The 16,677-nt window shown below is 56.0% G+C and overlaps 1 protein-coding gene across 5 annotated transcripts in view; it reads right to left on the bottom strand.

Moving 5' to 3' along the window:
* Window positions 1-4,508: 4,508 nt before the first annotated feature.
* Window positions 4,509-16,677, bottom strand: part of BANP (BTG3 associated nuclear protein) — a 75,078-nt gene continuing 62,909 nt past the window's right edge. For 4 of the 5 annotated variants that reach the window (XM_065898247.1, XM_065898243.1, XM_065898246.1 and 1 more), the window contains 2 exons: window positions 7,964-8,107; window positions 5,057-5,128 (listed from right to left, as the gene is read on the bottom strand). In XM_065898247.1, the coding sequence (XP_065754319.1) occupies window positions 5,057-5,128; window positions 7,964-8,107 (216 nt within the window). Of the gene's footprint in view, window positions 5,129-7,963; window positions 8,108-16,677 lie in introns of all 5 variants that reach the window. The other variant, XM_065898244.1, reaches the window with a different exon arrangement.

Below are 16,677 nucleotides of genomic sequence, written 5' to 3'. Positions count from 1 at the left end.
TACTATGAACAATTACACGCCAACAAACTGGATAACCTAGAAGAAATGGATAAATTCCTAGAAACATACAACCTACCAAGGCTGAATCATGAAGAAATAGAAAACCTGAACAGACCAATACAAGTAAAGAGATTGAGTCAGTAATCAAAACTTTCCAACACAGAAAAGCCCAGGACCAGATGGCTTCACTGGTGAATTCTACCAAACCTGCAAAGAAAAATTAATGTCAATCCTTCTCAAACGCTTCCAAAAAACTGAAGAAGGGATATTCCCAAACTCGTTTGCAAGGCCAGCATTACCCTGATACCAAAGCCAAAGATACCACAAGGAGAGAGAACTACAGACCAATATCCCTGATGAATATGGATGCAAAATTCTCAACAAAATTCTAGCAAACCAAATTCACTAGCACATGAAAAGGGCCATACACCATGACAGTGATCCCTGGGATGCAAGGATGGTTCAACATACACAAACCTATAGATGTAATACACCATATTAAGAGAATACAGATAAAAATCATACCATCTCAATAGATGCAGAAAAAGCTTTTGAAAACTAGAATATCCTTTCACAATAAAAACTCTCAACAAATAGTTATAAAAGGAACATACTTCAACATAATAAAAGCCATATATGACAAACCCATAGCTAACATCATACTCAATGGTGTAAAGTTGAAAGCGTTTCCTCTAAGATCAGGAACAGGACAAGACAAGGGTGCCCACTCTCACCATTTCTCCTCGATCTAGTATTGGAGGTTCCAGTCAGAACAATTAGGCTAGGGGGAAAAAAAAAAAAGACATCCAAGTCAGAAAGGAATAAGTTAGTCTCTGCCTGCAGATAATATGATCTTATATATAGAAAATCCTAAAGGCGCCACCAAAAAACTGTTAAAACTAATAAACAAATTCAGTATAGTTACAGGATACAAAATTAACATACAAAAATCAGTTGTTTCTGTTTCTGTACACTAACAATGAACTATATGAAAGAGAAACAAATAAAACAATCTCAATTACAATAGCATCAAAAACAATAACTTATTTAGGAATAAATTTAACTAAGTAAGTGAAAGTTCTGTACATTGAAAAATTATAAGACATTGATGAAGGAAACTCAAGACACAAACAATTGGAAAAAATATCCTGTGTACATGGATTGGAAAAAGTAATATGGTTAAAATGTCTATACTACACAAAGCCATCTACAGATTCAATGCAATCCCTATCAAAATTCCAATAGCATTTTTCACAGAAATAGAAAAAACAATCCTGAAATTCTTATGGAACCACGAAAGACCCGAATAGCCAAAGCATACTTGAGGAAGAAGAACAAAGCTGGAGGTATCATGCTTCCTGATTTCAAACTATATCACAAAGCTATAGTAATCAAAACAGTATGGTACTGCCATAAAAACAGACACAGACCAATGAAAGAAAATCAACATCCCAGAAATCAACCCACACATATACAGTCAACTTGTATTTAACAAGGGAACCAAGAATATTCAATGGGGAAAGAACAGTGTCCTCAATACATGGTGTTGGGAAAACTGGATAATAACATGCAAAAGAACGAAATTGGACCCCTATCTTACACAACTCACAAAAATTAACTCAAAAGGGATTTAACACTTAAATGTGAGACCTGAAACCATAAAACTCGTAAAAGAAAACAGAGAAAAAGCTCCTTGACATTGGTCTTGGCAACAGTTTTTTGGATATGACACCTAAAGCACAAGCAACAAAAGAAAAAATAAACAAGTGAGGCTACATCTAACTAAAACACTTCTGCACAGCAAAAGAAATAATCAACAAAGTAAAAATGCAACCTACAGAAGGGAGAAAATATCTGCAGACCATCCATCTGATAAGGGGCTAATATACAAAATATATAAGGAATTCACGTAACAGCAAAAAAAGAAATAAATCAATTGGAAAATGGGCAAAGGACTGGAATAGATACTTTTCTGAAGAAGACACACATATGGCCAACAGGCACATAAAAAGAGGCTCAACATCGCTAATTATTAGGGAAATGCAGATCAAAACCACAATGAGCTATCCCTTCACACCTATCAGAACAGCTATTATGAAAAAGACAGAAAATAATAAGTGCTGGCAAGGATGTGGAGAAAAGGGAATCTTTGTGCACTGTTGGTGGGAATGTAAATTGGCACAGCCATGATTGGAAACAGTATGGAGGGTCCTCAAAAAAATTAAAAATAGAGCTACCATATGATCCAGCAATTCCACTTCTGGGAATATATCTGAAGGAAATATAAATTTTTCTCTAAGCACACCTTTCGATGTATTCCATGAGTTTTGATATGTTGACCTGTCGTATTTAATTGTCAATTAGAAATACTTTTCCACTCTGATCTCTAATTTGACCTTCTTCCTGGTCTGGTGTGTGGGTGACTTGAATAAAGTTCAAAAGAGCAGGTGGGAAGAACAGAAAGCATGGCCCGTGACCGCCGTATTCCGTGTTGTACACGTCGATTAGGTCAAGTGCACTAATCACGCCGTTTGGACGTCCCACACCTTACCGACTTTTTTTTCTGTGCTGTGTTTCTTTCTTTTTTTTTTTTTTTTTTTTTTTTTTTGTGGTACACGGGCCTCTCACTGTTGTGTCCTCTCCCGTTGCGGAGCACAGGCTCCGGACACGCAGGCTCAGCAGCCATGGCTCACGGGCCCAGCCGCTCTGCGGCATGTGGGATCTTGCCGGACCGGGGCACGAATCCATGTCCCCTGCATCGGCAGGCAGACTCTCAACCACTGTGCCACCAGGGAAGCCCTGTGCTGTGTTTCTTAAACGTCTGTTATAAATATTGACTTTTTTTTTTTTTTTTGGCTGTACGTGGGCCTCTCACTGCTGTGGCCTCTCCCGTGGCAGAGCACAGCCTCCGGACGCGCAGGCTCAGCGGCCATGGCTCACGGGCCCAGCCGCTCCGTGGCATGTGGGATCTTCCCAGACTGGGGCACGAACCTTTGTCCCCTGCGGCAGGCAGTCTCTCAACCACTGCGCCACCAGGGAAGCCCATAAATATTGACTTTGATGCCTTACAATTGTACAGCATCTTGATCCTTTCTCTCCAGGGCAAGGAAAGGGGGCTTTACAACGACTTAGCTCCTTTCCTGCCTGCCCCAACCTTCAGAGCAATGTTTTCCAACATTTTATCGTGAGGCAGTTTACACGGAGTACTAGATACACCTCCTCGTTGTTGTATTTGCTCCCCCGCCCCCCAACCTTCTGCTCTCAGAATCTCCTCCTGGGTCCATATTCCCGCTCTTGAAGAAAATGTCTTACAACTTCCTTTATAGGATGGAATCGTCTGCAGGTGACACCCTCTTTTTTGTTCCTGTTTTTTTAAATGTTGCCCAATTCTTTATTTTTAATAACCTTGAGATATAATTCATATCCCCAAAGCTTCACCCCTTCTAGTGTGACTTCTAGTGGATCTACAGAGTTGGGCCAGCAGCACCACTAATTCCAGAACATCTTCGTCCTCTCCAGAAGAATCCGTATTTGCCGTATCAGTCACTCCCTACCTGCCCTCCCCCAGCCCAGGCCACTGCTCATCTGCTCTGTCTCCACGGATTTGCCCATTCTGGACGTTTCACATAGATACAACCACATAGTATGCGGGCTATTGGGTCTGGCTTCTCTCACTCAGCACGTGTTCAAGGTTCATCCACCTTGAAACCTGTGTCAGTGCCTCCTTCCTTTTACGGCTGACCTACAGGGCTGCTGGGTCGGTGGGCCCCATTTTGTAGGCTGTTCCCAGCCTCCGGCTATCGTGAAAAGCACCGCTATGAACGTTCGAGTGCACATTTACGTGTGGACATACGGTTTCGATTCTCCTGGGCGTACACCTCAGAGCAGAGCTCTGGGCCAGATGCCAACTGTCACCGGCGTTCTTGAACAGCTGTTCTACTAAAGACCCGACTGCGTGCAGAGCGTTTTTCCCATCGCGTCTCTGCTTCTGATGTGCCCTCCCCTCCTGAGGGTGGTCCGTCCTTCCTCTCTGGCTGCTTCTGGGTTATGCTTGTCTTCGACGTTCTGCGTGTGTCCAGGCATGGCCTCCTCTGTATTTCTACGTGAGATCTGTTCCGCCTCCCCAATCCTTTACATGTCATCTTCCTTCTATTCTCTCCTTCTGGGATTCCAGACACACGTTAATTACACCATCAATACGGCATGCTCCTTCAGACACGACTTTCTCTAAAGACCCCCCAGAGCTGGGACTTTCTGGGGCTGGAAGAGGCCACGCCATTCAACAGCGCACCTTACTCGTGGGAGCACCCCAATTCTGAAGGCTCACGCTGCCTCGAGGGACACCGTGCCTGGAGACACTCCATCGTGCAGCCCCCTGCACCCCAGGCTCCGTCACAGGACTGCCGGGACAGCCACGCCCCTTCCTCTGGAAGGGCCCACACAGCTACGTCAGGGCCGCCACAGGCCCAGGGGCCATCTCCTAAGAGGAAACAACGCGACAGCCGCCGTGGTCATAAATCCATTTTATTCCATTAGAAATGCACAATCACAGTGCTGACAGCACCCCCTAGAAAAGTAGGTAAGCAGCGTTCCCATCAAAATCGTTAGTCTTCTTCTGCAAACACCTATTCTCATCACACTGAGCAGGGCACACAGCAAAAGGCTTCTGCTACTCCACTTTTTTTTCAATTTTGTTTTTTGTTATAAACACCATAGCAAATTAAAAAAGCTGTTTGAACAGAGAAAAATATCGTAGTTCTTGATTTCCCGCGTGTACTTAACGCGACCACGCTGTGCTTCCCGCTCCTTCCCCGGACGCGGCGGGGTGATCAAAAGAAACAGGGTCTTCAGGCGGGGGCGGCAGGGGCTACTGTCGTCTTTATTTACCGGGGCGCTCTCCCCGAGGATGAGGCACTCGGATGCACTTGAGCAGAACGTGTGCGGGCCCCCTCCCGTGCGAAGCCGAGGGACGGGTGCGTGTGAACGGTGCGGGTGACCGGAACCAGCGCTGAGCGGTGGCTCTGGCTCGGGCCCTGTCTGGTCGGCGGCCGTCCCCTCACTGGATCTGGATGGCCCCATGCTCCAGCTGCATCTCGGACTGCAGGGTGGGCTGCAGGGCGTCGGCCGCCTGCAAGAGGGGAGAGGGCGCTTTCTATCAAAGGGCCCAGTGTGCGCATCCGGGCCACTCCCTGGTCACGGGCACCAGCGGTTTTCAGGCAGAGTAAACACACACCCGAGCTGGAGGGTGAGGCTGGCGGCCTGAGTGTCGCCCCTGCTCTGGGAGAGGATGCTCCCGGCAGCTGTGACAGATCCAGGGCCACGGTCCGTCTCTGTGGGGCCCTGTCTTGGCCCCTGCTCCCCCCACACCTACCCACCGCCTCCCACATGTGCCCCTCAGCTCCAGCCACCAGCGCTGCGTCCCCATTCCCACTGGCCGTGCACTCCAAGTGATCAGCATATTCACAGTTTTAAGGTAGTTTAAAGGAAAAAAACACCATCTTGGAATAAGTCACTGACCATCCATCTCAGCCACCAAGAATGGGCTCCCAGATGGAGATCACTTGGGGGGGTTTTCAGACTCCCCTAAGCCGCTGGTCAAAGGCAGCACCAGACTCTCAGAGGTGGGCTCCGTGGCTCCGCTGAGGATCTGTAGCTGGAGGGGCCCGGGGGTGGGGTGGGGTGTGGTGGTGCACGGAGGAGGAGGTGGGGAAAGCCACACGGCGGGGGCAGAGTCCTGCGGGGCCAGCGCTCCGCCTACGACTGCAGCTCAAGGGGAAGGCAACACGGCATTTTCGTAGCGGGGGTGGGGTGGTGGGGGCGGTTCCCCACCCATCTGAGGACTCACCACAGGCCTCCTCCGCGCTGTCCCGAGGCCACGAGACGAGCTGGGCTGGGCACTCAGGAGGCCCACACTCTGGTGGGGAGCCCTGCCCTCTCCCCTCATCCTCAAAACGCGGCAGGAGACTGGGGCCCCAGGCAGCAGCGAAGCACAGCACAGCGGAGCGGCGCCAGCACAGACGGGGTGCCCTCTCCCCTGCCCATGGCTGCTCCGGGGAACGGGCCCACCCCTCACACAGCCTCTGGGGCTCGGGGACCTCGGGAGCCAGACCCATCCTTCCCCAAGCACCAGATGAGCAGTATGACCCCGTTCCGAGCAGCAAACTCTGGAAGGAAACCCACAGGAGGGCGGGAGGCCTCCTGCTAATGAAGAGACCATTAGGAGACCCCTCCCTGTGCGTGAGGCGGGCGGGGGCCCAGGGAGGGGCCTGGACCCCAGGGACCGAGCTCTTCTGCGGGGAAGACACCCCAGAAAGTGCACATGTCCCCCTCTGATCTACTGCTCTGTGTGCTACGTGGTCCCACTGGCGGGAAGCCAGGCGCCGGGAGCTCAGTGGACATGGCTCCCCTCGACAGTGACATCTGCACGAAGACCACAGACCTGGCCCAGGAAGACGTGCCACATGACACGCACCCCAGATTCAAGGCACACACTCTGAGTACCCCCGTGCGTGTGAAGCAGCAATGACGTGGCTGTCAGACCCGCCCAGCTCGGACGGAGCCCCAGGGTCCTTCTTTAGGACAGATGTCCCTCGTAAGCTCGTCCACCCCCCCGCTCCAAGTTCTGTGGGCTCTCTGTCGGCCTCATGCCCTCTCGGTCAATCTCCAGAGTGGCACATGCCTCTCTGATCACTGCTGCACAAAAGCACAAGTGTCCAGGCCGTGGCTGCTGCCCACATGGCACAGTGGACAGGTCTGGGGAGAGGAGGGGGCTGCACCTTCTCCAGGACACACGTTCCAGATCTCTGGGCCAGGTGGGGACTTGTTGTGAACCAGGGTTAAGTCCCCACAGGACCGCTGATCACCCAGCCAGCCACCTGGTCACCAGGGCCACCTTGGGCCACCTGCCTGGCCCTGCTGAGCCGTGTTCCTCAGCAACTACCAGTGGGAACAGGACACGACACCTAGGACGGCGACCAGCGGAAGCCAGGAGGGGAGGGGGACTGCGTGGAAACTCAGGGCTTTAATTCTAAGCGTCAAGGCCCACGGCAGGACACGCACAGCTCATCAGTGCTGGGCAGAGGAGGCGGTCCAGGAAGGAGGCAGGGAGGGGCCAACAGGCTGAGGTCACAGCGATGAGAGCGCCCCCGCCCAGAGGCGCTCAGCAGTGAGTCAGAGAGTCAAGCCCACGGCCCGAGGTTTGAGGGCACCCGTGTCACCCTGGCACCAGCAGCCTGAGCTGCTCCAAGGGCACCCTCTCCAGACCGCGTCCTGACAGACCTTGATCACACTGCCCCCAAACAGGCTCAGGCACGAGCACGGGGGCCCAAACCTGGCTCCCCCATACCCAGGGGAGGCCACAATGCTCGCCCAACCAAGCACACCCACTGGGGCCAGAGGTGCGAACGCTTCGAACATCTCGAGCAGCAGCCCCCCTGCCGACCTGACGGCTCAGAAACTGTCCAGATGGAGCCCGAGCGCTGCTTTTCTGGGGCCCCCGGGAGAGCGCAACCGCGAGCAGCATGGGAAGAAGACCGCAGCCCAGCGCAGCAGAGCTCGGCCCACCAGAGGCTGCCACGGGGGAAAAGGGCAGAGGCCACAGGCAAGGGCTGCAAAGGGACTGCCCGTGGCCGGCAGGCGTGCAGACCCTGGGCCGGCCCTGCCCCAGCCCGAGGAACAAGGAGGTCTCAGGTACACTTAATTTGGCCTCTAAATTTATAGGTAAACATTTGCATGAGACAAGAGTTATCTCAAGAAATTGTTTAAGGCTGGTATCTGGGCCAAGAAGTAACCTCTCACCTTTACACTTTCAGGCACTTACAAGACACGGAGTCCCAAGCGAGCGCCTACGTCTACACCATGCACCTCTCATGGATCACTTACCTTCCTCGCGGGAGAAGGCCCAAGTGTGTTCACTACCTGCAGGAGGCCCAGGCCCTGTCCACTTCCCAAAGGGAGGACCCACCTGGGCTGCAGTGGTGTGGTCGGTCACCGGTGCCAGCTGCACGTACTGGACCTGGATGTCGCTGCCCTGGAGCGGCGAGCCGTCCACCCCCGTGGCAGCAGGGTCCGAAGAAGCCACGGCTATCAGCTGGGCCCCCTGCAGCACCTGCAGACACAGAGCAGAACCGCGTCAGCACAGAGAGCGCCGGGGGAGTCTGCCCCGTGCTACCTGGACCGCGGGGCGGGGCACCTGCTGACAAGGGTGCGCCGTGTGGACATGCACGGCAGGACCAGGCTGCTCCACTGCAACTGCAAGTCACCTCCCTCAAACATCCAAGTGCTGGATGCAGAGAGGGGCTTTTAGGCCTTACAGGAAAAAATACCCAAAGAGCGAACTGAACGCAGGGATGTGGCCAAGGGCGAGTCTGAGATGGAACAGGAGCTGAAGCACCTGGAGACCTTCCCAGAGTCACCGCTTTCTCAGGTTCATGGAAAGGAGAGCCTGAGGGCAGCCAGGAGGACAGGCAGATGGCCACAGGGCCTCGACTCTGGGGCAAGCAAGACACATTCACTCCGGGGAGAAGCGGCCCCCAGACAGTGGGCCACTAATCGAGTCTGAGAAACAAGCAGAGATGTGCACGTGAGTCACACGGCCCCAGGCTCCAGAGGGAGTCGAGAAGGGCTGTGTGTGGAGAGGACACAAGCTGGAGGGTGAGGCCCAGGTCCCGGGGGGGTGTTCGAGCAGCCTCCAAGGAGACAGATCACGGATCACGGACCCCCGTCCTGTGCACCATGAACCCACTTGGACTGTGCCTGGAGGGAGGGACAGATGAGGCCCCCATGACAGGCTCTAGGTGACGTCATCACTCACGAGCACCCACACCAGGCCCACCGCGCCCTGCAACAGGCAGGCAGGCGGACTGGTGCCTCGACGCCCCACAGGGAGGATGGCGAGTGGGCGGGGGCCTCCGAGGCTCTGCGTTCACGGGAGTGAGCTGCCATGAGCTGTGGGGCTTTTGCCTTGGGGCTGCACCCCCACCCCCTCAAATTACATGCCCACTGGGCCACCTCCTGGGGGCGCTCATCAGCTGCCCGGGGCGGGGCAGCCGAGGTCGCGCTTCCTGACCAGCCCCCGGCCTCCCACACGGGGTCAGAGCCGAGGGTGCTGAAAACACACTGCAATCTCAAACGCGATTCGAGTTTTTGATGAGCTGAAGTTCTATTTCTCTAATAACGAATCCATCAGTGGAAGAAAGCAGGAAAATTCGATTTTCAGAATAAAAGACAGAAGAAAGTCCTAACTGGTTTTCCTTCTGTGTCTGCGGAAGCCATCTGCAAACACAGTTTCACATCTCGTAGCTGCCGGCTCTGCTGGGCAGAGTGACGGCCCAGAGACGGGTATGTCCCAATCCCGGGTCCCGGGACCTGGGCCGTGTGCCCTGACAACAAGGGCACTTTACAGATGGGGCTGAGCCGGTGATCAAGGTGGGAACGGAGTCCTGAAGCATCTGGTGGCCCCGTGTCACACAGGCGGCTCAGAAAGCAGAGAACCTTCCCACATAACAAAGCGCGGACACCACGCAGATTTGGAAGATGGAGCAGGGGCCACCAGCCAAGGAATGCAGCACCTCTGTCTCCCCGGGATTCTCCAGAGGGAACCAGCCCTGTGACCCCTAAACTTCAGCCAGCAAGGCCCGTGCTGGACTCATGACCTCCAGACTGTGAGAGGACAAACTTGCGCATACTCCACCAGGTGTGGTCACGTGTCCCCGCAGACACAGCCCCACGTAGATGGCCACGCTCATCTCCTTGGCTTCCTCCTTCCAGGCGGGAACCAGCTTCTAGGTCCCCAAAGAGCTGACCTGACAACAATGGCTCTCTGTAAAACACCACTCTGTCCTGTATTAACTGTTTGTACTAATGAGCTCACGAGAGGTTTTAAAAAATTGGAGAAAACCGACATCCCCTCTATTATTCATTTTCTCTTCCCCAGAACTTACCCACCACCAGATCATTCATGGTCAGAAAGACAGGCATGGGCCTGCCCAGTTCTGCAGCTCTGCCACCCGGTCGCCAGGGAGCAGCCACCCCCTGGGCCCCGTGGGGACGAGAAGCCTCGGGCAGCAGCCAGTGTGGCCCCAGCAGGGCAGAGGGCAGCGGAGCTCAGGGGCCACCCACACTCAAAGCCCAGCGCCCCCTCCCCAGGAGGCCAGGAGCGCCTCCGCTGGGGTTCAGTCACCCTCGTGGCTTTTTACGAAAGCACAGCACGTCCCAGGAGGGCCTCCCGCCTACACACTCCCAGCAGGGACAGAAAGTCAAAGGATCCAAGCTGGGAAGCCAGCAGGACCTGAAGACAGGGGGACAGGAAGCTGAGTTTAGTCATTTTCCCAAAAAGAGCAAAAAGTCAAAAGCCCACCCAAATCAGAGCCACGACACCTTTCCTTACTCTGAGCAAACCGAACAGACGGGCCTGTTCCTATTCTCACAAACTACGTGTCAGGACGAGGGCCCCCGGGGGTGACCTCCATGGGGGCGGCTCTGCCAGCCGGGCCGGCAGTCCCCCACCCCCCGGCGCACCCACTCCCCACTGGCCCGCGCCCCAGCCGCCTGCTTGGCCGTCCAGGCTGCTGGACCACCGCCCCCTCTCCACTGCTGATCTCCCCTCCCCTAAGGAAGGGGCCGGCAGCGGGGACCAGGGACTCCCGCGTCCCTGAGGACGGGGCCGGCAGCAGGGACCAGGGACTCCCGCGTCCCCGAGGACGGGGCCGGGAGCGGGGACCAGGGACTCCCGCGTCCCTGAGGAAGGGGCCGGCAGTGGGGACCAGGGCCTCCCGCGCCCCCGGGTCCCTCTGAGCCCTGGCTGCCTCGGCCACTGTGCACCTGTGACTCCAGACTCAGCTCATCCCACGCAACGGGAACAAGGGCTCCACGATGACACGGGTGGGAGGGGTCTCTTCTGTTCACTGCCGGATCCCCATCGTCCAGCAGTGTACCTGACGCTCAGTAACTATTTCTGAACTAAGTGAAGACCATGCCGATGTGGACGAGGAAAGAGAACGAGGAACGGGGGGGAGTGGAGCAGAGCTGGTCCCGAAGCCCCACACTCAGAAGCGTGTCCGCACGCCCTTCGCCCTGGCTCTCTTGTGGTCCACTCTGCCCCGAGCCTGGCAGCTCTGGGGGAACCTAAGAGACTCAAACAAAAAGCTTTCAGAAGAAAACAGGAGGAAGGAGGGGTTAAGTGTTAAGGAGAGACCTTGTCAGCTGGAGGATACAGGCTGGTTACGATGCCTTTCTCGCCAAGAGTGACAGCTCTGGAGCTGTGAGTGGGGAAGAGGCAGGAAGAAACACACAAGCCAGGCTCACTGCCCGCCTGCTCCATCCACCCACCCAGGGCCTAGGGGCCAGACGTAAGGCCAAGCCCCTGGCACCCTGTGAAGAGACGCATGCACATCCCCGAGCCGGGCCCTGGAAAGGCAAGGTCAGGCTAGGGCATCTGGATCTCCAGGCTGGTCCTGCATCAAAGCCGGACACCGAGAACCCAAGGAGCGGGTACGCACACGTGCTCTGCAAACCTCAGAGCACCAACCGAAGGCCGGCACAGCACAGAGGGCTCGGCGCAGTCCTCGCTCATGGTGGGCGTGGCGGGGGTGGTGGTGCGCGGAGCACAGACACATTACACTGTGAGATTACAGCGAGCAGCTGACGGAGGCAGACAGAACGTACGAAACGGACGTTGGCTTTTTCTCTCAGTCTGAATCTAGCCATGTAAACCGTCTCGAGGTAACTAAAAGGCCTCTAATGACCAAATCCCAGCGAGCGGCTGGCCTTCACCAGACACTCCCCAGCACCCGCTGCCCACGCGCGCGGGGCCCCCCACGCTGCTCCCTCAGTTAAGGACCCACTGCGTGCGAGACACTGTGGGCAGGACGCGACCCCAAGGAGCCTACATTCTGGAACGGTCCCCGGGCTGTGAAGGGAAATGACTGCTTCTCAGGAGGAGCAGATGAGAACCGGTTGGCGTCCAGATACGCAGCTGGGGGGACCTGGGCCCAGAAGGCCCGGGGACAGCTAGGGAGAGAGCTGGGGGAGGTGCCACAGAGGAGGGTGTCACTGAGGGCCGAGGCTGGGGGACACAAGCTGTGAGGCTGTAGCCCGTGCTCCCGTCACAACCTCACCCCCGCCTGCAGGTCCTGGACTCGACTACAAATGTTAACTATTGCAACGTCGTCACAGTTCTGTCACTGTCGTACACGGTGAATTTAAAGTCAAATCTAAGACTATCTTTTAATGGAACTTATGAAGTCGTGGAACCTATTTCCGAGTTCGGCCTGCCCTCTGGTTCTGGTGAAGAGCCACCACTCCCTACAAATGCAGGTGTGCCGTGCACTACGAGTGATCACTCCCAGCCTGGGGGTAAATAAAACGCAGGAAAGTACTCTCAACTGGGAGTTCGTTCAAAATGCCGTGGCCTTTCAACGCTTCCACACCGGTTTGGTCTTGATAAGCGACTCAGGAATGAGTTGAACACTTAGCGCTAAGCGGGCATGCGCGTGGACAGAAGGGAAAGACCTCCCGGGCCTTTCGTTATCGCCCCCGCCCTCCAGGCTCTGCCCTCCCCCGCTCCCCCCAGAAAAGTGCGGGGAGGGGGTCTGTTCTTCAGGTGGGGCGGCAAGGACAGCCAAGGGAGACAAGCGTCTCCATGGAAAACGGGCTCCGACTCCAGTGGGCAGGAAGGGGCCCGCTTCTCACGTGGCACTCGAGCAAGGGCGCCGCCAGGCTGGGAGAGGCCGGCGGTGACACGGCCTCCAGGGCTGCTCCACCCACCAAAGCCACCTCGCTCATCCGCGGTTTCAGTTACCCGCCGTCAACCGTGTCCGAAAATAATAAATGGGAAAATCCAGAAATAAACAAGTCCTAAGGTTTGCTCTCGAGCTGTTCTGAGCACTGTGATGAAGTCCCGTCCTGACCTTTGTCCTGCACGTCCCACCCGTTAGCCACTTAGGAGCATCTAGGCTATCGGCTCCACTGTCTGGGGATCACAGGGCTTGTGCTCAGGACACCCTTCTTCTACTCCGCAGTGGCCCCGAAGCACAGCAACAGTGACTCTGGCATCTGGATGTTCTCTCACTGTGCCTCATTTGTAGAAGAAACTTCAGCGCAGACGTGTACGTACAGGAAAACCCTAGTACGGGTCTGGTGTTACCCGTGGTTTCAGGCATCCTCTGGGGGTCCTGGAACACATCCCGCAGACAAGGAGGCACGACTGCGGCGCCTTCCTGCGGCCTTGGGAAGGCACCACCGGAGCCTCGCCTGGCTTCCCTCCACAGTGGCACACGGGCCCCAGGGGCCCCCGCACTTGGGCGGGAGGGTCACACGGGCCCCCGCTGTGGGCCCCTGCACCAGGCACCTGTCCCAAGTGACCGGCGGGTACCCGAATGGGACAAACAGCTTGCTCGGCGAAGCCGTCCTGGACACGGACCCACAGCAAAGCCCTGTTGGGCTTTGGTGGACGGGGACCCCAGCCGCCTCCAACTCCGGCTTAAGAATACGTCTTCTCAAAAGCAGAAGAAGCTTGGATGAGAGAGCGGCCGCGAGAAGGAGTCAGAAGGCCGGCTCTGCAGCCCCCCACCCCGCCCCCCACCACTGCTCAGGGCAGGAGCGACCCCACCACCACCTGGAGCTGGGACGTCACAGTGCAGCCATCAGCACACCCGGCAGGGACAACCCCACCGAGGACAACCCGAAGGGCCTCTCCCGAAGGAGGGGCAGGAGCAGACGCCCTGGAGGCAGGGCGCTTCTCCTGAAGGTAAAAGGAGCGAGAGAAGCCAGGACAAATAAAAAGCGCTCTGCGGGCCCACCACACGGGCACCCTCGGCGGCGGGGCCCCCGTGCGGCTCCTGACGCACACAGTCAGGCTGACCTGGATCTCAGCTGGTGACAAGGACTCCCGCTGCGCAGAGTAGCAGGATCCCTGCGGCACCCGAGGCCGCTGGACACCCGCTGGGGGTCCTCACTCTGGCAGGGGGACGGGGGCGGCCCCAGAACGAGCACAGAGTCAGCCCGCGGCAGAGGTCCTGCCGGACAGTGAGGGCCTGGCTCGCCTGGCTCCCACTTCTCCCGACAACGAGCCGCGGCACCTTCCTGCGTCCTGCTCATTTCTGTTTGCAGCCTTTCCCAGCAGGCGGTGGGGGGCAGAAACATCTAACTGGAAAGCAGCGAGCTCCCAGGACAGTAGCCAGAAGCAGCGCCTCCAGACTTCCAGGGCAGCTGCCCGCGGCTGGACCGGGCGAGGGAGCCGGCGGGGCCGCGCTCCCTCGGAGAGACACGCGTGCACCGACGCGGGTGCAGCTCGCGCCACCTGGCCGGCCTCGGTCACAGGCTTCCCTGGTGTGTCTCTGAAGCAGAGCCCATTATTTTCAGACCAAAGAAAAATGGCACAGTGTCCAAATCTGAAGCCGCCGACTCAGGGAATCCTGGGTCTACAAGCACTGTTTTTCTGGAGTGCACACATCTGGTTTTCCTCTATATTCTGTCAGTTCTGAAATGCTGTTTGATACCCAACTGAGATAATGCAAAACTGGTGCAAAGCCTAAAATAAATGCAAGGAGCCCAAGGACTTTCCAGTAATACTTAGAAACAAAACTCTCAATCCAACCAAGAATACACCCAGACACGCACACACACACACACACACGCACGCTCACACACACAAAACACAAAGCAAAAAACCCTCATGCACTCCCAAGACAGGCACTGAGCACAGCTTAATTAAGTGCGTGGCCAGGAGAAGGGTGAGACCCTCACACCTAAGGCCTCCGGGAGAAGCCACGGTCACTGACCTGTGTCTGCATTTCCGCCTGAACCCAGCTGGTTACGGTAATATTAGCACTCAACCAGTGGACTTTTCCAAACCTGGATGTTAATTCAAAGAGCAGCTTCCCCCATGACAGAAAGATGAGGAGGTGAGAGGAAGATGCCCCAAACCGCCAACCGGCCAGGAGACCCCACGGCACAAAATCTATTTTGTACAATTGTACAGCAAATGTAATCTGCTTCCTTGGATCCCACTTGGAGTTCCTGCCCACGAGGGGCACGGCCAGACACAAGCACAACTGGCAAGGAACCCCAGAACACAACAGAACCAGACCGAACACCGCTCCCTGGGTGTTCCTGGAGCCCTCGGCGCGAGGCCTGGCCTGGAGACTCCTCACAGGCCTCAGGGCTGGAGCCAATGGATGCTATGTTTTAGAAAAGCATGCTACGGCCAGGCCAGCAAGCTGGCGCTTCCAGAGCTGACAGGCCAGCAGTCAGGAGCCAGATTTGCAGCTCGGGGCGGTGGCTCCCGTCAACACAAGCAGCTTCTGCCCTCTGCTCCGTTCCTCCTTCCAGCATCGGGCGTGAGCCTCAATCACACTCCGGAAGAAAGGAAAACAAAGCCTAAAAATGTGATAAAGCAAAAGCGGAAGTCTGGAGACGCGCGTGGTATTCAGCCCATCATTCCAGAGAGGGCGGCGCTCCTGGGAACAGATCTTAACCATGTGTCTAAAGACCTTCCAGTCGAGTGAGGTGGGGGTGACGGGGAGTGGAATAACTCAGCCACAGTCAAATCCAGGGCCTCCACTTGCCCGTGGGCTCCAGGCCTCTGCCTTCTAGAAGGGTCAGGTGGGTGAGGGTGGGTAGGGAGTGGGTAAGACAGCGCTTCAAGAACAAAAAAGGTGTTAATTAGCATGTACGTGACCTGACCTGACCTGTCCCGGGGAAGGAAGAGCTGCCCAGCCATCGGCAAGGAGCTGAAACGCCAAAACACCGACACAGACGCTGCAGCTGCTGTCGCGGCCAGGAAGCAGAGCGCAGGCCGGGGTCGGGCTCCGGCCGGCCTCCCTCCCTGCTCCCCACCCCCCGACTGTGTGCTGGACTCCCACTGTTTCTTTATTTAATTTGGAAAACTCACCCCACAGAACCACAAAAATTATCGGCGTGTTCACTGTGATGGGACGAAAGAAAGAACTTCCAGAAAGAGGTGACGCAATTTTCCTACTGAGTTCCAGTCAGCAGGGAGCATTTACCAAAGGACCCACCATGCAAAAGGCCGCTGGGACCCAATTCCACCCCCGGGGCCATGTCCTCCGCAGGAGCCTGCCCGCCTGAGGCCGCGTCTCAGAACAATCCATGCTGACGTGAGGCACACGAGATTACTGTGTGGTCAAGAAGGTATACAGGGACCAAACAGCCCAAATCCCCGTTCTGCATCCACAGCAGAGCTGCCACAGGTCCAAAATCCTTCCTGGGAACAGACAGGGTGCTCTGGACTGAGTGTCGAAGCCCTGATTCCCTGCATGATGGGGTGCGGGTGTGGAGGTGGGGCCTTCAGGAGGCATTAGGGTTGGACGAGGCCACGAGTGTGAGGCCCCTACAAGAGGTCAGTGCCCTTCTAGGAGGGAGAGAGACACAGGACCCCGCCCACAGGCACACCAAGGAAACCACGTGGGGACATAACAGCAAGAGGGTCCTCGCCAAAACCCAACCGCACGGCACTGTGGTATCGGACTTCTGGCCTCCAGGACTGTGGGGCACACATCTGCCGTTTCTGCCCCGTCCATGGTACCCGATTACAGCCACCCAACCCAGATGGGGGAGACAGGAGACAAACATCCCGGCCCCTCCCTGCACCCTGCAGAGGGGAGCTTGGGGCTACGCTCTGAGGCAGGTGTGCCATCCGCAAACACGCCAGGGCTC

Source organism: Phocoena phocoena, chromosome 20 (genome assembly GCF_963924675.1).
Source record: "Phocoena phocoena chromosome 20, mPhoPho1.1, whole genome shotgun sequence".
Taxonomy (NCBI): Eukaryota; Metazoa; Chordata; class Mammalia; order Artiodactyla; family Phocoenidae; genus Phocoena; species Phocoena phocoena.
The sequence above is the reverse complement of the archived record's forward strand: the minus strand, read 5'-3'. Positions and strand labels throughout refer to the sequence as shown.